The 23,580-nt window shown below is 41.6% G+C and overlaps 1 protein-coding gene across 1 annotated transcript in view; it reads left to right on the top strand.

Annotated features, from left to right (window-relative positions):
* Window positions 1–19,011, top strand: part of ddx10 (DEAD-box helicase 10) — a 168,622-nt gene extending 149,611 nt beyond the window's left edge. The window contains 2 exon segments of the mRNA NM_001102681.1: window positions 6,114–6,247; window positions 17,523–19,011. Of these exon segments, the coding sequence (NP_001096151.1) occupies window positions 6,114–6,247; window positions 17,523–17,715 (327 nt within the window). The 3' untranslated portion in view covers window positions 17,716–19,011.
* The last annotated feature ends 4,569 nt before the right edge of the window (window positions 19,012–23,580 follow it).

Genomic DNA, 23,580 nt, shown 5'->3' with positions numbered 1-23,580 from the left:
GGTTACCCCCCCCCCCCCTTTTTTTTTTTTTTTTTTTGCTTATGCAAGTGCTTGGCAGTCACTTGGAAAAGCTGACTATCCTGCACTTATGAACTGTGCATATAGTTACTAATGTACCCCCTATTGTAAAATATAAGGATATTATAAGTCACAAAAAATGTCCATGACCATATAAAAGCAAAAGGCTGAAGGCAGAGTGCTTTTTTATATAAGTCGTGGAACTCTGAGTTGATTTCTAATATTCTTACAAATTTTTAGTGAGTCATGTGACAGAAATGACATCACTAAGCACCGTTTTAAGGATATAATTTACAGGATATTCATGTCTCTTGTTTATTTTATATACTTATTTATGTGTGGGTTTCTGGTTTGTGCCTTAAGGCTCATTATATGCTTTTATGCTATTTCCCCTTATCTTAAATTATTCTCTTTTTCTCTTTAATTTTATGTATGTATGTTTGTATCTGTCATTCTATCTGTCTGTGGCTCTGTCTGTCTGTATGCAAGCTTCCATTTATCCATCTGTCTATATAATATATATATATTTACTGTTGTCATTCAAATGGGAGGATAAACTAATTCACAGTGATGTTGTTGCCTCTGTCTTGCCTTGAGCATGGAAGATAAAGACTTATTCCTTCTCTGTCTGGGATTTGGGACATATTTACTGCCTCCCTATCTATCTTGTTGCATTCTGCAGTACATCTTGCTGAGCTCAGGGAGCAAACTAATTTGGAATATTAAAATGTACAGCCTTTAGGCGCTCCGGCCATCTTAGCATGGGAGATGCATCATTGCCTCTCCCACAAGATAGTGCACACACTGAGCAGTGCTCAATACCAGCTCAACTAAATGGTTACTGAATTACTCAGGCTTGCTGGTAAGTTTATGCAGAGGGAAATTATTGGGCATTTAGAAGAAAACCTTGTCTAATTATTTTGCTTCCACCAACGAGCGCAAGGAGGAGGATTGAAAACAATATATGTAATGAATGAATTTGGCTGATACATTATATAGCTTTAAGAAGGGGCTGGATGGCTTTTTAGCAAGTGAAGGAATACAGGGTTATGGGAGACAGCTCTCAGTACAAGTGAGGGAATACAGGGGTATGGGAGATAGCTCTCAGTACAAGTGAGGGAATACAGGGGTATGGGGAGATAGCTCTCAGTACAAGTGAGGGAATACAGGGGTATGGGAGATAGCTCTCAGTACAAGTGAGGGAATACAGGGGTAGGGGAGATAGCTCTCAGTACAAGTGAGGGAATACAGGGGTAGGGGGGATAGCTCTCAGTACAAGTGAGGGAATACAGGGGTAGGGGAGATAGCTCTCAGTACAAGTGAGGGAATACAGGGGTAGGGGAGATAGCTCTCAGTACAAGTGAGGGAATACAGGGGTAGGGGGGATAGCTCTTAGTACAAGTGAGGGAATACAGGGGTAGGGGAGATAGCTCTCAGTACAAGTGAGGGAATACAGGGGTAGGGGAGATAGCTCTCAGTACAAGTGAGGGAATACAGGGTAGGGGGATAGCTCTCAGTACAAGTGAGGGAATACAGGGGTAGGGGAGATAGCTCTCAGTACAAGTGAGGGAATACAGGGGTATGGGAGATAGCTCTCAGTACAAGTGAGGGAATACAGGGGTAGGGGAGATAGCTCTCAGTACAAGTGAGGGAATACAGGGGTATGAGAGATAGCTCTTAGTACAAGTGAGGGAATACAGGGGTATGAGAGATAGCTCTTAGTACAAGTTGCCCCAGGGACTGGTCCGATTGCCATCTTGGAGTCAGGAAGGAATTTTTCCCCTCTGCGGCAAATTAGAGAGACTTCAGATGGGGTTTTTTGCCTTCCTCTGGATCAGCTAGCAGTTAGGCAGCTTATATATAGGCATTATGGTTGAACTTGATGGACGTACGTCTTTTTTCAACATAACTTACTATGTTACTATGAATAAAATGTAGTTATCCCCGATATATCTACAGTTCGAATCCCCCTGGTACACGTGCTCCACAGCATACAGTTCATATGCGCTGAGACTTTTTCCTCTAGTTTCCTATCTGCCCATGAACCATAAAATATAAGCAGAGGGTTTTCTTTGCTGTCTCCGTGATGATAATTTTGGGCGGTTCCACATTTTGAAATGCAGTTTACTATATACTGGAAGGCCATAGGCTGGAACTGCCTGAGAGATTCAGTGTTCAAATGTATCACTTAAGGGTGATGGTTCACAGTGAGATTTGTTACCCACGGTTAAATCTGGGCTGCTGTGGGCACCAGTCTCCCCTGAATGCTTTCCCATTGGTAATAAAGTGAATCGTCAGTGGGAAAACACACACAGCGCTTGTTTTCTGAAATCACCCAAAGTTTTCTTTTTTTTTTTTTTTACCCCCAATGCAGAATGCTTGTTTTCCCGAAATCACCCAGTTTCCTCGAGAGCAGTCGCCATGTTTTGTTTTTTTTTACCCTTGATCAGCATAATTTTTGTCACCAGGGGAGATGCACCTAAAGCACAGGGACACATTTTCACCATTGTGCTCGTGCCTCAGCACAAAATGGACACAATTGTGCTGAAAATCTATAATTATAATATATAAGTCGCTGTGTCAATAGGTGCAACGATACACAAGTCCAAGAAGTAGCTTTTAATGCAAGTACCTTGTGAAAATGACCCTCCCAATTGTTAATTTAGGGCATTGTTTTGATTAACACAGGGACCTGTGTCGAAACTGTTTGGAAGATTTTATTTTAGTCTCACTAAAAATATCTAACAAATCTTAACTCTTCGCTGTGATTTTATTTACAGTTTCCTCCAGTTGAGCCCCAGGGCTGATGCCCTGTCTAACCCGACCCTTACACTCGCCTGTGATTAGATGCAGGCTGGATGAGGGATACCAGCTTGCCCGGTGCCATAGGCTTGTTCTGTTAATTGTACCAGAATGGGATTTGGGCTGAGAGATGCCAAGTCAGAATCCTCTCCTCTCAGCGAAATAAAGAACAGAAAATCCCAGCACAAGTTTAATCTCCCATGGGAGGCACAGAGAAGCCTGGGGAAGATCAGCCCAGCCAGGCGCTTAGAGCTCGCATTGATATCACTTTTTTTTTTCTCCTAAACAGCGAACTGACAGCTGTGACCTCGGGAGAAAATAAAATGCTGCCGAAATCAGAGGAATTTCACTTGTCATTCCTTTCTTACAGTTTTCACAGCTTTCAGCAAGAAGCCAAAATATGAACCTCGCAGGCAACGTCCGTCACCGATCAAATAGAACAGTCAGGAAAAGAAAAAATGCAGTTATGCTTGTAGGGAAGGATTTTCCTCCTAGTCAAAGGGGTCAGAGGGAATAGTCATTTATTGGTGCTGTAGAAGTGTTCTCTGTGTATTTACATTGGCTGAAAGGTCTAAATAGCCAGTTTTGGTTGCTCAGAATACCGTCTCTCCAACGCGTGGCAGGAATAGGTCTGGGCATCTTCCAGTGGCTGTACCTCAGGATTGTGTGGGGCAGATTCTTATAGACTTATAAACTCGCCAGCATAATCAGTGGGCTGACTTGCATTGACCTGAATCTTCATCTACAGGAGTGATGTCTTAGAAAACAAAGAAGCCCCCTGGTAGAAAGACTTGTAAATCAAAGACACTGATATTAGTTTTATAAGATTTCTGCCTTTCTGTCATGCCCAAATACAGTATTTTATTGAGAACTGCATTGGGGACTTTTATATGCCCAAAGGGAAGCACGACTTGTTTCTTGGTTTATCTTTCCCTTCAGTGGGTCAGGAGGGCAGTAATGAGACAAGACGTGTATCTAGCCTGTATCCCTTACCACAGTGATCCCCAACCAGTGGAATTTCTGATTTGGAGGCATGTTTTAGAGGCATAAAGACCATGTGTACTGCTCAGCAGAGCCTCTAGTAGTCTGCCAGTCCACACTGGGCTACTAATTAACCAATCTGAGTCCTTATTGGTCACATACTAGGAATGTTTTTGTGCTTTTTCTTTTCATTGAAATGTTGCTCACGGGTAAAGTTTGGGGATCCCTGCCTTACCAGAATCATTTTGGGCTGACCGAATAGCATACATGCTGTCATGGATACATTCCTTCAGTGCTGGGGTCATGAGTGCAACAAATGTGTATATTCTTTTCAAGTCCAGATGGGTTTCCCCCAGGGGCTCAAGTTTATACCGCATTTCAAACATATTGGTAAGTTAATTGACTCCTGATAAAATTGGCCTTACTGTTGTGAATGGGATAGGGACCTTCAGATGTAAGCTCCACTGGGGTTCTATTCAGCCCTCTGCCAATGGGCCTGCACTCTCCATTATGATTCGATCAATGACCTTGGGCCTAAACAGTTGGATCCCCCTGATTTGGCTCAGGACGCAGCATTTTCGGGCAAGTTCGAAGGTCTTCATATGTATGCCCATCTTTCCTGGACAGTGGTGAATTAGTATTATCTAATTATCTAATAATTAATAATATTAAGTTCCATCAAATGCAGCTGAGACTGAATGGTGGAACATGTGCCTTATAGAATTAACGTACTTATTCTATTGTACTTCAATAATAAATGCATGCTACACTGTGAGAGCATGCCCTCTCTGGTTTCTATATATTGAAATATATATATATATATATATATTACTATTGCATGTACAACCGACGTTTCGGTTATACGGTATATAATTTATTTTGTTTTATATATATTTATGTTTTATTTTTATTCAGTTCTCCATTATAAATATCTGATGCCAATACCAAGTTAAGAACATATTCATACTGGTATTTAATGCAATATTCTGCCAGTTTTATTTTGTGTCTCAGTAACTGAGTAAATGTGTGTGTTTTATTAAATTAGAAAGATTTTCAATCCTTTGCTTATGAAAGTTAAATATGAGGAGGAGACCCTCTGTAAACCTGCTGGCATTTCTTGTGGGAAAATGCACATTATATCCATGGAAACAGTCATCGGCGTTGAAGTGGTATAAGAATATCCATTTCTGAAGCTTTATATCAATAGCCTTGATGAATTTGTTTTTTATGATTTATGCTGTTGCATGAGTTAAATATATGTACCTAAATGGAGGTGGGTGCCTGTCTATTGCACAGTTCCTGTAGAACTCTCACTCTCAACTCTCTTTCTCTCTCTCTCAAATGGGCTCTGGGAAAAATGAACTGAAGCTTGAATGCTATTTACCAAATGTGTTCCCACATTCCTAACCTGCACACAAGCTACTATTTGGGGGGGTACTACTAATGTGCTAAAATTAATTTGTCAGGTCAGTGGGCGACAACAGCGGAGCTAGCCAATGAGCAAGCTTTATAAAGGGCTTGCCCCGAAACATGTAGTGTTCTTATCACTTTAGGTGGATTTCCCCATGGGTAAGAGAAGATGGGGATGATATTAAGGCAAGCCGCCAGCAGGAAACCTGGAGCGAGTTCATAAGTATACTTATAGCTATTGTTACCCATTGAAATGTAGGTGTGGTGTTTGGATGTCACAGGGTTTTTCTATGCACCTTTCTGACACTAATACTGAATTGGATCAGGTCAGTGGGTTCACTGGTCACTCCAGTTAAAGAGAGACTGTTCAAAAGTAGCTGGCACCCTTAGTTAGCTGAATTTCATGTCTTAGTTCAGTGATCCCCAACCAGTGGCTCAGGGGTAACATGTTGCTTGCCAACCTTTTAAATGTTGCTCCCCATGGCCTCAAAGCAGGGGCTTATTTTTGAATTTCTACTTAGAAGGCAAGTTTTGGTTGCATAAAAACCCAGTGTAATTGCCAAACAGAGTCTCCTATAGGCTGCCAGTCCACATAGGGGCTATCAAATAGCCAATTACAGATCTAATTGGCACCTCCAGGAACATTTTTCATGCTTGTGTTGCTCCCCAACACTTTTTTCATTTGAATGTGGCTCATGGGTATAAAAGGTTGGGGATCCCTGTCTTAGTTGGTGAATTACATACAGAGGCACTTTGAATTGTACTGCAGTTTTTCCAGACTATGAGTCTATAGCCTATGCTCTTAGTTCCCCTTGGAAGATGAGCCTTTCTCCGCTTGCAAGTAATCCTTTAGGACATATATGTGCAAGATTGTTATTCATTGCAATCCTTGACTTTTGCAGGAAGAGGATGAAGCCGTGGCTTATCTTGACCATGATGGCAGTGAAGATGAACTTGACATCAGTGCTCTTCCTGATCCCGACAAATACAGAGACATGGAGGAAAGTGATGGTGGATCAGCACAGGAAAGCGCAAGGTATGTGTCTTTTAGAATTCCTATTGCTGTCCTTCAGCAAGTGTGGTTGTTCTTCAAAGCCTTCTTGATACAGGTGAGCCTTCCGCTCTGTGTGGCACTGCCTGCACTCTGTTCTGCACACAACAGTGGTGTGGGGGGGGGGTTGCAGCATAAGGGCACCCCATGTTACTAGCATGTGCCCCAGGGAATGCAACGTACTAAGGAACCCATACTTAACCCCTGTTAAGGGCTTCCTTGTGAATTAGAATCCTAATAAGCATATGCCAATGTTTCATGTCGCCGCATAAACACAGAAGTGTAAAATTTTTCACTGCATGCAAAGCGCATGGCAACATTTAATCCTTCCAAATCCTAATTAGCAGATGCTAATTAGGATTCAGTTCGGTATTCAGCCAAATCCCTTAACATGGATTCGGTGGTTCGGTGCACGCCTACTAATATCCTTATATTTTACAGCAGGGGGTACATTATTCCCCTAAGGTACGTTCTTACCTCTGTAGTATGCAGCCCATGGCAGATTCCATCTTTGCCTTTACTTAAAAGCAACAATGCCAATTCCCCTAACCCCCCCAGGCAGTAACATGCTGTGCCCCCCCTAAAGCTGTTTGCCTGCCTGTAATTCCACGTGTCTTGCCCAGGAACAGTAAGGGATTATCAGTTATGTTAGCATGGGGGGAAATTACATTTCAGAACAGGAGCACCTTATTTGAAAGCACATCAAGGCGTTTGGCCACTCTGCACTTATATTTATGACAAGCTGAGGAATATGAACAGCCATTAAGGAGCAATCAAAAATCGACAGATCACTGTATTTGGAAACCTTTTCAAGTCCAGGAATACAATGGAGCGTTAGTCATTTGCATGCAATTTCGGCTGCTGTAATTTTACTTAAGGCTCCTCGGGTTGGGTAGCGAGGCGACTGAAGGATGCCATCTCCTGCCGTGCAACTCATCGCTGTATTATGGAGACACCCACTGCACAGTTATAAAAAGCCAGCATGAATAAGGCTAATTAAATTGATGGCCGTATTATCTTGTTACAGGCTGAGCTTAGAATGGGGCTATTACTGGTAATTAAAAGAAACTGTCATTTTGTGACAAGATACCATGAGTTCAAGCTTGGGCAGTCCCTTTTAACTAAAGATATATATATGTAAGCAGATTTGTCTTATTATTATTTTGGGCTGCTTTACCAATTAATAACGTGATTATGGGGAGTACATATATCGTCTTGAAAAAAAATCAATATTAACCTATAAAAAAAAATAGAAATGTAAAATAATTAGTTTATATAAGGTTGCTTTATTGTGATTGGTTGCTGCAGTGTTAATCATAAGCACCCAATCCACCTTCTGGAACTTCTGCCTCGGTGCTAGTAGCCTGAAGTATCTTCCCTTCAAATGGCTTTCTAAAGAACGATCCAGAAGCTTCTCTCAGAGGGACAATATGGATGAAATAGCTGTTGTGCCAGCCCTTATCTAGCCATGTCATGTATTTTGAATCTTTATAGTATCGCAACCAATATGGCGACACAAACATAAGCACAAGCATTTGGGTCTCAGTAAGCAGTATGCAAAGCTCATACTTTACTGTTTTAAGTTGAAATAAACACTTATTTGAAATAATTCCTCCTTAAATCTATGGCCACAGTGTCGAAAATCCGATTTATCCTTCATCTGAAGCCCATTTGTCTTTTTATTGGTAATCAATTGGTATAATATATTGGTTTAATAAATCCACCCTTTTTTTTTAATTTTTACATTTCCCCCATTATCACCATGAAAACCATACTTACATGTAGCCCCACCTCTTTATGTAACATTAACATAAGTAAATGACATGTAGTAGCATAAACTGAATGTCTCATATGTGCAGTAGTATAATAAATCTATTCCTTTCATCCCAGAGGCTGAAACCATGTAATTGGTTTGTGATTCGTACCAGTAATACAATCTCCTTTATCTCACAGAAATCAAATGAATTTTCCTTTATTTATTATGCCCTTACACTAGCCAAGCTGTATTAAGGAAAATGGACTGTTAGAAGTGGATGGAGGGAAATGTGGGAGAGTTATAGAGGAATTCGGTCGCTTTAATGTGTGTTGTGACTAAAATGGCTAGGAATTGTGTTCCGTAGGGGCCAGATCTGTCTTGTGTTAAACCCCCTGGCCAATATATATATAAATATATATAAATATTCCTTCGTCTTTGGACATGATCTACTTTAGGACCTCATCTCTATGCTCTCTAACGCTGGTTTATATCAGCCCTGATAATGAATGAGTCTGTCTGTGCTTGGTTAACCTGATATAGCAAGGCAGCTATATATTTTCATATATCCCTATTGTATTTGTCAAGTGGAAATATTGCGAACAGAATGTATAATCACCTCCCTATAGATGACATCAACGGCCAGTAATCGAATACATATGGCTTAGGGGCAGATTTATCAAAGAGCTCACCACAGAAAAACTCACCCACTTACTGTTTATTCCTTGGGGATTTTTAGAAGGGTATCTATCAACAGGTGAAAATGAGAGTTCACTATTTGATAAACATGCTTCTAAATATCCCAAAGGAACAAAGAGAAAGTGGGTGAGTTTTTCTGCGGTGAGCCACCCCTAAGGTTTGCTCCTAGTTAGGGTGAAGACACACAGAGCTACTAGTAGCAGCTACTTGTCGTGGCTACTAAAATAGACAATGCTGATCATTTACTGATGATACATGTGTTTTAGCAGAGGCAATTCTCAGTATTGTCTATGGCAGGGGATTTTCTGGCATTTTGTAACCATGACAAGTAGCTGCTACATGTGTCAAGCTTTCTGCCAGTTGGGTAACTAGAGGTGGATGCTAATATAGAGTATATACATAGGATTTAAACTTACACAGCAGAGTAGGTAGGACAGCACTGCCCATTCAGTTGCCTATACCTGTATTTAAAGGGACCATTTATAAGTACTGTTAAATTGAGCCAGTATAGTATATAATTTAAGAGTAAGTGTATGGGACCTGTAATCCAGAATGCTTGGGACCTGGGGTTTTCCACATAAGGGGTCTTTCCATAATTCATACCATAAGCCTACTTTAAAATCATTTAAACGTTAATTAAACCCAGTAGGATTGTTTTGCCTCCAATAAGGATTAATTATATCTTAAGGCTGCCATACACGGGCCGATTCTGAAATTGGCGAGATATCGATAGGGCAGGTTTAAAAATTAGTCGGACCCAGGACCGCATCAGCTCGTTGATTGGACGAATAGTGCCCAAGTGTATCTATTGCCACAAAGGAACCCTGGAGCTGCTTCTGGCAGTAATTCTGTTGTTCCCAACTGCAGTCTGTGTCAATCAGCGCAGCAGGCTTGTATTTAAAGAATTACATGCTGCGTTTATTTGAACGCTGAGTGCTAGAAATGATGCAATTTGCAGCCAGTTCATTTAACCACATAAGTGCAGTTAGATATGTTTTAACACATTGGACACATTCGCACCAAACGCAAATCCCAACATGGCCTCAAAAAATCATGGTTTATTGCATCCGAGCTTGCACCTTGCCCACTGCATTTGTGTTTGTAAATGAGCCTTACGGCTTTTATAGCTGGTCTTTATATTTCCAAAAATAACAGAGAGACCGAGGTAAAGAGCAAATTAGTTGAATTTATAAAATATGTCCAAAATGTCCTCCTCTGATGTGACTAATAATGCTGCATTATTTTTTTTTAAAAAAAGGAAATAAAAGGAAAATTAGGATGACGACTCCACCTTATTCATAAATACAGATAAAGGGGGCAGCATAACCTGTGCCCAAGCTGAACTTTTCAATAAAAATCCAATAAGATGGGAATCGGTTTCTAATGTGAATATTTTTTTCCTAAGGGACTGTTGTTTATTACGTTGGAGTTCCTGAAATTGAATCCCGAATGCATTTTCTTCCGTAAATTGATGTTCTAAATTCCTCTATCAGATATCATTTAACTGAGCTGCAGCGCTGTGTGGTATCCCATGGCAGCACCCGTGGCCACGCTGACCCCTGCTTCTCCATCCAGGACTAAGTGTTTCTAAAGCACCCGGCCTGCACTTGCTGTTTACAGGTCTAATCCCATTTAGTTGCTATATTTCTGCTTGCAGTTGTGGCCGCTGTCAGTATAAAGCCAGCGAGCTTCTCTAAGTGCTCTTTGCCTTGGAACAGCTCAAGTGCTAGAACGTGTGGGACACCCCCCCAAAAATGCAAATGTGATGACATCAGACAATACATGTACACAAATAATGTAGTAAAGGGATCAAAATAAACGAAATGATCCCTTTACTACATTATTTGTTGTATTTCGTGAGTTTGGGGTTGATTGTGTACATGTATTGTCTGATGTCATCACATTTGCATTTTTGGGGGGGTGTCCCACACGTTCACGTTATTGTCCGTTGATGTTCCCGCCAAACACGGTTTATAAGGTTTTTTCTCACTTGTATTTGTAACTTTGACAAAGGCTGGTGTTGCAGCCGAAACGTCAGTTCTCTTGCCTCTATAATAAAATTTACAAAATTGAACCTAAGACCTGCGTGAGCGGTACCTTCCTCCAAGCATCTATATATATATATATCCGGTTACATCTAGTGCCAAAATGGGGTTCTAAATAGGCCCCGGCAGTACACAGAAGCCCAAACAGACCTTCAGCAGCCCACTAAATAGTGACTGTCTACAGTGAGAGCTGCATTATTTCCTGTCAGGTGATCAGTGAGTGACACATAGACCATCACTAAATGGTGGCTCAAAGTAAAATGTGGGAAGGGGCAATATTTGCTCGTTTGTATATGCCAGTTTGGTTAGATTCTGTAATGTCACTGAAAGACCAAGGGCACACTGGGTTGATCCTTAGCCTGTGGAAAATGCAGGTTAAGAATCCCCCCCTTTGCTCGAATCAGCACTGTTCTGTGTCTGCACCTAGAACCAATGTGTCAGCCCCTAGTTCCAGCGCATTGAGCGGGTTTCGGGCACCAAAGCAGCAAAATCCGTTCCGTGTGCTGCACCCAGGCAGACACGATGATTACAGGTGCACAGAAGAGCTGATTCGAGCATAGGGGACGATTATCTGCCTCCATTTTCCCCAGACAGAGAAGCAGCCTAGTTTATCCTTGGCCGAACAGCAGTAGAACAACATTTTTCCTTTAAAACAGTGATGTATCCCCATTAAGTTCTGCTTACCCGGAGCTTAGAGCCGTGGACTTTCCACTCACACTTCCCGGTGTATTTTTTTTCCGCAAAATAAATTAGTTTTCAAGTGGAATATGACAATTTTGACCTAAAAGTGATCTTTTAATATCTTTTTTTTTTTTTTGTTTTAATCTAGGAGTTTTGGATAATTTTGCTCCCAGGAAACATTAGGGATGGCATTTAATAACACAATATATTTCCATTAGCTTTTTGACAGTAACTGAGAGAGAAGCTGCACAGAGCTTTATGAAAGACACTGCAGTAATTAATCTTCATTAGTATCATTGCCACGGCCCTCGGAATGAAGCATTTATTGTCGGAAAATAAGATTGGGGCATAGAATTCTCGATGAGCAAAATGCCCATTTTTGGAGCATATGTTTTTTTTTCTAATTTCCCTTAAAATCTGTTTGACAGCTGTTGTAGTACAAGCCTATTAATTATTCCCGCTGATTTGCCTTTCACTTAAGGAGGCGTTCTATCCTTGTGTCACCTCTTTAACTCACGGTTATTTACTTATTTGTTAGTGCAAATGACATCAAAGTTGCAACATTCCTTTTTGTTCAGAATTCTCTGTTCAATTAATTTTCTTTACTGTTTAGCGGCAACCGCATGTATCTGTAAGGCAGTGGGGTGGGGGCAATAGAGCAGGTCTGTACCAATGCTCTCATCCACAACAGTCCTACATATTGGGTCATACACCCTTTCAAATTCCAGTTGGCCATTTATGCTGGTCCAGTTTATAATTTTATTTTTTATTTAAACATCAGTGGAGCCACTTGTAATAGGTCAGTAAAAGACCACATGATACCAGCTAATCTGGTGGGGCCAGCTAGGGTCGGCGCTGTAATTACAAATTTACTGGCAATATAAAATGTCGGTAAATTTGCAAGGGTCACAACCCTACCTATAATCCCTCCCTTCTCTGGCTCTTTGTGCGGAATATCACCCCCTTTTGTATAGAGGCCAACTTCTGCCCATTTCCCCACCCCAAGGTATGTATGTATGTATGTATGTATGTATAACTTTATTTATAAAGTGCCACAAGGGTACGCAGCGCTGTACAATCTTACAATATACAGAATTACACACAGGGAGGACAAGTGTTATAATAAATACAATAAATATATATAAATACACAGGGAGGAAGTGCCATGTGGTATGAGACACAGTAGGAAGGAGGTCCCTGCCCCGTAGAGCTTACAATCTGAGTGGTTGGGTAACATACAGGCACAAACTGGAAGGTAAGAGTGCACCAGGTATGGGCATTTACCCTTAAGCGCAGGACTAAGGAAAATAATGTTTTAGTGCTCTAGAAGGTAACAGCTGAGTTTTATTTTAAAGAGAGTGGGTGAGTTTTCCCTACGGAGGGATTCAGGGATAGAGTTCCAGAGGTAAGGAGCAGCGAGATAGAAAGGTTTAAGATGAGAGTGCGCAGTGGGTGTGGATGGTGTAAAAAGACAGAGGCTCTGAGAGGAGCGGAGGAGACAACCAGCAACATGCAGAAAGACCAGTGAAGAAATGTAGTGGGGAGTGGAGTGCTTTGAATGTCAGCAGAAGGATTTTGTAAGCTATCCTTTGCTTAACAGGCAGCCATGCTAGAGTGAGGCTGAGCAGGTTCCCACTTAGGAGAGAGCAGGAGGATCCTGGCAGCAGAGTTTGATTGCAGGGGAGAGAGGTGGGAGTCTGGGAGGCCGGTTAGTAGGAGATTGCAGTAATCTAAGCGGGAAAGGATAAAGGCATGGATTAGTGTTTTAGCTGCTACTTGTAAAAGGGGCGTATCTTGGCAATATTGCGGAGGAAAAAGTGGCAGGTTTTGGCAGTGTTATTAATGTGGTTAGAGAAGGAGAGGGACTGGTCAAAGATGACCCCAAGGCAGCGTGCAGAATTAACAGGGTTAATGGTCATGTCGTCAATAGTAATAGTGAAATGAGGAGAAGGGCCAGGTTTGGGCGGCTACCTGTTACTGCCCACCCCAAACCTAAAGGCTGGTATTAACAGAAAAATAAGGTGGCACCACTATAATGTAGACTAGCTACACATGGGCCAAAGTATGTATGGCTATATTGCACTGATCTGGGCTGCTTGGTTGGTCTCCTTGTGAAAGTGCAGGCTGTCTAGATAGGCCAATGACACTGTACATATGCCAGCTCAGCTTATTGACTGGGCTGAATATTATGAAATATTATAGAGTGTATATTGCCCTCCTTAAGTTGCAGGGCAACATCCTTCTTATACTGTACATGTTGCACATGTTTATTATGATCAGGGGAAGGGCCTATTGTCCTAATGCTTAAGTTTTGAAATCCTGCCTGGGTTGGTAACTGGTTAGATGCCTCCTGGTACTTCATGTAATTATGTGCACTCACGTGGTGTGTTTTAAAATACATGTATATGTAAGTAGGGATGCACCGAATCAGGATTTGTGTCAAGATTCGGCCTTTTTCAGCAGGATTCGCATCCACGTGCCTGGTTGAGTCCTTAAAAGCATGTGTCTTTTCATCACATAAACACAGAAGTTGAAAAAATTGCATATTGATTTAGGAGTCAGGTTCGATATTCACCTGAATCTTTCATGGCGCATTCAGGGATTTACCAAACGGCAAAGTTACGCCAAAAGAAATGCAACAAACAACAATGCAAGCCTAAAACTGCAATAAAATCACAAAAATGAAATACAATTGGGCAAATCAATGAAATAACAAAATTAATTATTTTACAGCATGGTTGATCCAACGGTCAAATAAATAGTTTTAGGGGAAAAACAAAAGACAAAATGATAAAAAAAAGGAACTAAAAAAAAAAAGTGTGTGTGTGTCTGTTTGTGTATACTTGTGTTCACACCTCTAAAAAGTGTGTGAATTTGTATATATGTGTATGTAAGTGTGTAAATATGTACAAAAGCAAACAAAACAAGCCAGAAAAGCAACAAAAGGCAGAAAAGCAGAACAAAAGCTACATTTAGTAAAAGGTGAGTTGTGTGTGTGTGTAAATGCATGTAAATGTGTGTATATAAGTTAAATAAAAGGCCACTTACCTTTTTTGTGAGCTGGGGGGTCCTTAGCTGAACCCATTGTCCCATGATCGCAGAGTCTCTGCAGCAGGAAGTGAGTGGGCGGGCTCAGCAGGGCTGGGGAAGGGAAGCTCCTGACAGCAGACACCATGCGATTGTGTCTGCTGTTAAAAGTCAGTCCTGCAACAATCGAGTCAAAGGACTGACTTGCCAGCCCCGTTGGCTTGTTGCTTAGCAAAAGCCGCCAGTGCAGAGAGAGAGATGCTTCATTTGTGAAGGACGTATGTCATACGTGCTTGGCACTCAAGAGTCTTTGCTGGGAAGCATGTATGATATACGTGCTTGGCATGAACAGAGTTAAGGCAAGATTGTGCCCATCCCAGGATGGGATGGGCACATTTAGATTATTATGAAATGTGTGCAAGTACCTTATTAATAGGAAGGTATAGATTTTATAATTAGCTTTCATTATGCTTTGCCAGACATTTATTGGGTGCGTAATTGCAATCTCCTTTTTAGAAACCCCTTATTTTCCCATATAGTCACGCTTCTGTAATTGTCTCTTTCATATCGGCAAATTTGTTTTTGAGACAAAATTTCAGCGAAATGGTTGCGTTTAGGTGAAAGCTCTTTGTATCCGAGAGACTCCTCTGAGAAGTTTGCATGAAAGCCAGTTAATCCGCCTGTGTTGCGATGGATGGGATCAATGGCAGTGAAATCAAACGGCTTCATATAAAGAGACATCTGGAGCAAGTGAGCAGGGCGAGATTGGAGCACTTGTTAATTAAAACCCCGTGTGTCTGAATTAGAGTTTCGAGTTGGAAGAAAAGATCAGTCACCTCCAACATAATATAATTTAGGCAGAAAATGTTTTCATTTGAACAGCTTGTGAAATGAAGAGATAGAAACCCGTTACATTGGCCTTTATTCTGCCCAGCTGCTTCCTCTCTGCGGCCACAGCGCCCACTTTTAACCCCTAAATCTCACCCACTGTTTCCAAGAATGAACAAGTAGGCGATGCCTTTATTTATACAACTTCTTTCATTGGTTAATAGTGCAAGTACACAAAACATTTCCTTTCTGTGGATTTATACATTTAAAACTATTATTATTCTTTATGCGGAGCTTACACTCTAACCTGGGCCAAACTGTGCCCAAGGCTCAACCCTCCCGCAGTGTTAGCTGGCTGCCTGCCTTTGACTTATTTATATATTGTGCCTGCCCAGTACATATATAAAGACAGCACGTCGGGTTGGTTTAGACAAGGGTGGTTTGGGGTTGAGTGTGGATAACAAAGGCGGACTGCAAAGCACCCACGTTCTGACTACTTTGCAGGTAATCTGGGGTATTCCATTGAATGTTCCATGAATGTTTATGTACATAGTTAGGTTTGATCTTTTTACTGGAGATTTATTATACAATTCCTACAGTTATTGTATACAGTAAAATAGGGCTGCATTTTAATTGCCTAGTACTTCACATACAGATGAATTTTTCCCACAATGCTGAAAATAGTGCCCTCGGTACTACAGAAGGAGAAAAATACCAATATTCGCCTCCTGGTGATGCATGATGTATCTTATTTTCTATTGTGTTTTTGATGGCAAGTCTTTGCACTCTAGCACCATCTAGAGGCAGGATTTAACACTCAAAAGATGGTGTCTGGACATTGTGAGACAACATGTGAAAACTTGCTGGCTGCATGTGTATGTAAGGAGTACAGAACGGTAGGAACTAGGGAAGCATTGAGTAATATGACACTTGGATCTTCGGGAGAGGACCTGGACTGACCTTGCGCAAATAGCCCACACCTGTGCAGGCTTGTTTGCAAGGTACAGGTATGAGACCTGTTATCCAGAGTGCTTGGGACCTGGGGCTTTCCTGATACGGGATCTTTCTGTACCTTGAGTCTACAAAAAATTATTGAAACATTAATTAAACCCAATTGTATTACCTCCAATTATATCCTAGTTGGGATCAAGTACTAAGTCCTGTTTTATTATTACAGCAAAAAAGGAAATATTTTTTTTTAAAATGTGAAGCATTATGGGGAGATGGCCTTCCTGTAATTTGCGAACTTTCTGGATAACAGGTTTCTGGATAACAGATTCCATACCTGTAAGTACTCAGGATGTGGCTACTAATGCCAATTCCTTACACACATAGTAGGACACAAGCCATGATGATTCCCATTATTTTATCCTTTTTCTTTACATAGCAGAACTCAAGGAACCCCGATGTGCCGCCCGCTTTGGGGCTTTGTTTAACAAAGCAGATAGTGGCGGTACTGCTCCAGTTACCACTGGGTGCGAGTTTCTTCTCATTATTTAAAATCCAGTACATTCCCCTAAGTGAATCCGGACTTTTTTATGGTATTGGAAGCTGTGCTGTGACCTTAAGCAGTAAAGGTGGATTGAGCGGAATAGATTACTTAGAGTAATTGCCTGCTAGCATTTTAGCACTGGATTGTTCATGATGAGCATACAGGGAATTAGGCCCCCGGCAGCTGTATCTCTGTATATATATTGCTCTGCGTGGAGCCACTTAATATCCAGTGAATAAGTATCCATTCGAGACTTCCAGACTGACTAAAATTACAAAGTGTGGCCAGAAAGCTGATCTGTGAGTTCAGGAAAATGAATTGCGTGAATCGAAAAGGAAAGATCTCTGGTTGCTTTACTTATGCGAGTCTTGTGGCTAATCACTCAATAGATAGGCAGGTACAGATAATCGATGGCCAATTATCTGGAATTCTCTGCAAACTGATGGGTTGTTTTACAGTTCTGCGGGAGACTGATTGTTCAAAATTGATGGAATTTTTCATTAGGGGTTTTAATTAGGTTCAGTAATCTGCCGAATCATTAGTGGAGGATTCAGTGTTGGGCAGAGTCCAAGTCATGGATTTGGTGCATACATAGTGTTTTGCTGTAGAACGCAGGCATTATTGTCACCCATTGTTCTGATTAAATATGTGGAAACATTAATTGTTCCTATAAGCAAAAAAAATAAATAAAAAAATAATTGATAATGTTTCTAACCAGACTCTATCTCTCCCCAGTGATCATGAAGAAGAGCGGCCGAAGAAGAGAACATACCAAAGCCTTGCCGGAAACCAAGCTGAAAAGTCTGCTGGCATCAAAAAGAAGCGGGCGAAACAGAACTCCGATGAGGACTTTGAACCTCTTAACACTGGACTTTCTCTGGCAGAGGACGAGGAGCTTGTGTTGCACCTACTGGGCCACAGCAGCTGATTATCTGTGTGTGTGCCACATCGCCTTCATTGGTACTGCAGCTCTTTGTATTACACACCCAGTATGGGCTCAGTAAAACTGTGACAGAGAAAGAACACTCACAAAAAGATTCTGGGAAACCGTATCTTCAGACATTAGAAGACATAAAAGTTGTATTTCAAAATAATTACCCTTTTCTAACAATGTAAACTTTTTTCCTCTGGAATACGTTAAAAGGGAACATTAGGGGAAACAATCTGAGCAGATAGTTAGCCTTTGGGGAAGACATAAATTGAGAAGACCCCAAAGATGTAAGAAGGCTGTATTTTCCTGTCCTCTACATCACGTATCCAACCTCTGGTCAGTAGCAGCTCTGGATCCTCCATAAGATGTATTTGATTGTGTTTTACATGTTAGGAGCAGAGAAGGATAGCTTTGGAGGAGTTTGTGACAGTGGTGTAACTAGGGTCAAATGTGCTTAGGTGCAGGATTTGCTCCCACACTTCCCATCCACCTATGGGCCTCCTTCTCTGGGCGCGCACATGCAGCAGGACCGTATTCCACCTACCTTTGAGTGCCAGCTCTGACAGGCCCCTAGGGGTTGTGGGCCCAAGTGCAATTCTACTTTACACCTCTGGTTTGTGACCCACAGCTGATGTATCCACACAACCACAGCTTGGAGTATCAAACCAATATTATAGAGCTTTGACATGATCACTTGGCTCTATACCTAGGCTGCTGCCTGAATTCCATTTATTCAGGATACCAATGTGCTGTGTCTAGGACTTGTTTAATGGCAGGGCAGAAAGGGCATTTGCTTTAGACTTGTCTTGTTGGGAAAATAAACCAGTCATTTTATATTATGTAGCAATTTCCAAATATTTTAGCCTTTAAATGAAGCATGCCCAAGCTGCAGGCATCATGTAGTTGTTATAATAACCATTATCATTTGGATCTCTCACCTTTGCATTGCTGGGGTCCTACTTTACTTTAATGAGAATAGACTTCTATCATCGGTAAGTGATGTAAGTTCCCAGCGAGCAGGGAAAGAAATGGGGGCTGCATTCGCGCATCTTTCCGCTGCACCGGATCTACACATGCAAATAGGATCATTGTTTCCTTTCTATAAATACAAGTTTTTGTTCAAGGTGTCATCCTAGAGACGTCTGACAGTTACCAATGCTGAGTAAACAAGTGGGAAGTGTAATGGAGAGAGAATATATAGAATGCCGCTATTTTTGGCTTCAATTTGTATTTTGCATTTGGAAATTCACTATCGACATCTTCTCTACACAATTAAAAAGAAAAGTGTTCTTATTCACCCTGCTTTGGTCATTTGCTTGTAAAAATGTATTTCAATTTTCCTGTAATTTCCCAGGGGAGGCGCTGATAGAAAATCATAAACCTCAGAATGTGGGAAATACTCTTTTTAACCTTAAAAGCTTTGAAAATATAGATGTGCCAGTTGCTATTGCCTCTTATCTATCTAAGCACACTTTTACTTGTATTTCTATATGTATTTATATTCAAGCTCTCGCCCAAATATTAATGACCAGCTAAACCTGCAAATCTCTTGTGGGTTCCCGTTACAATAGTAACAAGGCATTACCCGTACATGTCCCTCTTCCACTCTAACACAGTGCTTGACTAGAGAGTGGTCAGCTTTCCTAGCAGCTCAATAGAAAGATTTACCGGCACGGGGTATGTGCAAGTGGGGACAACGCCCCTGCTTATTTATTCAACATGATGCAATGTTTTGGGGGGGGACACCCCTTTGTCAGGCATAGGGCCATGCCCCTGAAACATTGCATCAACTTGAATAAACACACAGGGATATAGTCCCCACTTGCAGATACCCTGTTGGCTGGCCAGATGCTGATTGTCTAGACAGTCCCATTGGATGATAATCTGATTTGTGAATTTTTGTAGAGACTGGTAGTTATCTTGTATAGTTAGAATGTCTATACACTAGCTGATCCCCCACGCTATCAGACTGATCAGCACGCACGCTGAACATATACCTTATGAATGGCTATACACACAATAAATGGGCACATTCCATTGCTCCATTAGTTTAAGCCTACACTTGCTACTTGGTGCTTTAGCAGTTTAATTCTGTCAGCTTGCACAATGGTCTGGCCAAACCTAAACCCCAATTTAACATAGATTATCAGGCCTTCAGGCAGTATGGTTGAAATTGATCAAACTACCCAGGCAAATCCGCTGGCTTTAGCGTTACTGAGGGAATGGTGGAGAGAGCTCTCTGTTGTTATACTGTAGGTAAGCTATTAAGTGATTGGTTATTGTGAGCTGAATTACAATGATGATAATTCCTGGCCTATGGAAATAGTAACAGCTTGCTGCAGCGGAACTGTGTAGTGCACACAAGTAGCGATGGGGAGGAAACGAAAGGAAAAAAGGTGGGTCGGTGTTAGAAACCAAATGCATGCAGTTTTTCAGGTCTTGACCAAATAAAAAAAGGCATGTGTACACTGTCGGCGTGGCTAGATCATACTAGCTTATGCATAGATAAAGGCAGCCAGAAGTGATGCCCTAACTTGTAATTTCTCTCAGTAGCACGAGTAGCAGAGTAACAAGAATTGCAGAATGGAACAGGAGCTCATATCCTAAGAGAAGGGGTGCACCTTGCGTGGTGGCTGATTCCTCGTTCCACATCACCAAATCTGGCCTTCTTTCCATAATGACAAGGTCCCACCAAAGAGGGTTAGGAGCAACATCCAACTTCCACACAAACCTATGCTGTGACATGTACAACTCATTTTCTGTTTCTGTTTGACATTGTACAAGAAGTTCTTTTTAGATATTGACCTGCTTAGAGTACAGCTCTCAATCTTCAACAGCTTTAAAATGCGCCCAATGTGCCTTATTTTGGTGCATTTTTCCTTTTTTGCTATAAATGATCGTGGTCTTTGAATCAGTTCCCATTGACACATCAAATACTCTTGGATTTCCTTTTACTGGCCAATCAAGAATTCAAGAAATGGCCACCATGGGGCAGTGTTTAATTGAAGTCAATAGAAGATAACAACAATCTACCTTGACATGGACTTTATCCACAGCTCCATGCAGTTCTTCACTGACAGAATTCTCCACCTCTGGCCTCATCAGTGTTTGAATGACTCTCCAACCAGACAAGTGGGCAACCCATACACACCGACAGGCTACTCAGCTTACAAGGGAGGCAGAGATGGTAGCTGGTATTTGCCTATGTACATATGGTTAAATTATCCACTATTTACTATCACATACATAAAAAAAATGTTTTCTTTAGTTGTTGGAAATCGTGTCTGACCAGTTAAACAGCATCTGGTTAGTATCCAAAATAATAGATCATTTAAGTTGTGTGGATATGCTTACTCTATAGAGAAACATCTTGTCGCTTTTATAGTGCAGTCGAGTACAATGACATTTTATATGTAATTAAAATGCCTGCATGCTGGCATTTAAGATTTAAACCACTAAAGCTTCCTTAATAGCAAAAATGTTATATTGCGGCCTAGCTTGAAACTATAACTGAAAACATGCCTGGAGAAACTCTAATAGAAATGCACTTCTGGATTAATTAGCCAATCATCGTCAACCCAGTTGGTAAAATGTGTGACTCTCCCTCAAATCTATTGGACACTGCATGTCTTTACCCCTAATTATAGTACCTGAAGGTCTGGAATCCAAAATGGTATGATATTTGCAGCTCTCTATGATCCAGAGGGAAAACAAATGGGGCTTGGGAAGAGTTATTTAACAATTGGACCAATGAAGTTGATAGGTTATCTGTAATAATTGCTCTCCCAAGGTGACAGTGTGAGTATAGGTTTTATTGAATGACAGCTCATCACCTGGCAATTTAGGGTTAAATTTTGGACAGAGAGCATATTGCCCAACACCCACCAATCAGAGACTGCCCTCTGCAAGTGCAAATAGTATATAAATTCCTTGTATATACAGTAATGCATAAACTTGATGTCCTTAGTATTCAGGCTGGGGATGTATAGCTGTAGTTGTACAATTATCCCCACTATCCCACTGAGGATTCAATGATAGAGTTCTTGGTTTGGGGACCCCAGCACCCCCTTTCCTCCAGTTCCAGCCCTACTGCCAGTACAGTGTAGGGACCCATAGGGTTTATGCTTCCCTATGGCTTTAAATAATAAGTAAACCTTTTTTTTACTCTAAACAGCCCCCAGAATTACTTACCTTTGTCCCAGCATTCTCTCTGACCTGGTTCCTCAGTCAGAAGGTATTCTTTATCGTTGCTTCCTTGTGCAGAGTGAAGCCCCGCCCCCACTTCCTGTTGAGGTCTCTCATAAAAAAAAAAAACCAGCTAATACACAGACTGGCTCCTGCTGCCTCCAGGCATGCGCAGAAGGCTCTCCACTCCGACAACCTTGTCGAATTGAAGAGAGAACTGAACAGGAAGTGGGGGCAGGACTTCACTCTGCACACCTTTTAATCCCTGCATTGTTCACCCCCTGCAGTGTTCACACCTCAGGCTCAGCCTGTAATCACCCACATTGTTCATCTGTTCACACCTCAGACAGACTGTAGGAGCAGTAGAAACCCAAAAATAAACCCTGCACACTATAAAAAGAACATATACTGAGGTGGTACTGCAATTAAATTTTTTTTTTTAATATATAGTTATTGTGCAGACTGTAGGAGCAGTGCCAGCATTGAGTCACTGTAGGCTGCCTGTGTGTGCCATACTCTGCCTGCCCTTTGCTGCCTGTAGGTGCCATACACACAGGCAAGGTAGGGAAGGCAGAGTATGGCACACACAGGCAGGGAAGGGCAGGCAGTGTATGGCACACACAGGCAGCTTAGGGCAGGCAGAGTATGGCTCACACAGGCAGGGTATGGCAAACAGGCAGCATAGGACAGGCAGGGTAGGGCAGGCAGAGTAGGGCAGGCAGAGTATGGCACACACAGGCAGGGTATGAAAGGCAGAGTATGGCACACACAGGCAGCATAGGGCAGGCAGAGTATGGCACACACAGGCAGGGAAGGGAAGGCAGAGTATGGCACACACAGGCAGGGTAGGGAAGGCAGAGTATGGCAGGTTTTTGCTGTACTACCACCATTAATATGGCTATGGTCATGCGATAATATGGGTGTGGTTTCAAGTGGATGTGGTTTTTAAAAGGGGAGTGGTCAAAACTAGCTTCCATTATCGGCCCTCCACCACGGAGGACGGAAAAATTCCAGCCCTCGGTGCCACAGAAGTTGGACAGCGCTGCTCTAAACCATACTAGCCTGGGATTTAACTATTTCATATCCAAATAGGGGTTACAACCGCTTAGTAACTCCAAGATAAACATTTACCAGATCTGCTGCACCAGGCACAGCTCCCTAATACAGTGGCTTGCAAAAGTATTGAACTTTTCCACATTTTGTCACATTACAGCCACAAACATGAATCAATTTTATTGGAATTCCACATGAAAGACCAATACAAAGTGGTGTACACGTGAGAAGTGGAACGAAAATCATACATGATTCTAAACATTTTTTACAAATAAATAACTGCAAAGTGGGGTGTGCGTAATTATTCAGCCCCCTGAGTCAATACTTTGTAGAACCACCTTTTGCTGCAATTCCAGCTGCCAGGCTTTTAGGGTATGTCTCTACCAGCTTTGCACATCTACAGACTGAAATCCTTGCCCATTCTTCTTTGCAAAACAGCTCCAGCTCAGTCAGATTAGATGGACAGCGTTTGTGAACAGCAGTTTTCAGATCTTGCCACAGATTCTCCATTGGATTTAGATCTGGACTGTGACTGGGCCATTCTAACACATGGATATGTTTTGTTTTAAACCATTCCATTGTTGCCCTGGCTTTATGTTTAGGGTCGTTGTCCTGCTGGAAGGT

The sequence above is a fragment of the Xenopus tropicalis genome, chromosome 2, assembly GCF_000004195.4.
Source record: "Xenopus tropicalis strain Nigerian chromosome 2, UCB_Xtro_10.0, whole genome shotgun sequence".
NCBI classification, from domain to species: Eukaryota; Metazoa; Chordata; class Amphibia; order Anura; family Pipidae; genus Xenopus; species Xenopus tropicalis.
This window is presented reverse-complemented; position numbering and strand designations above follow the sequence as displayed.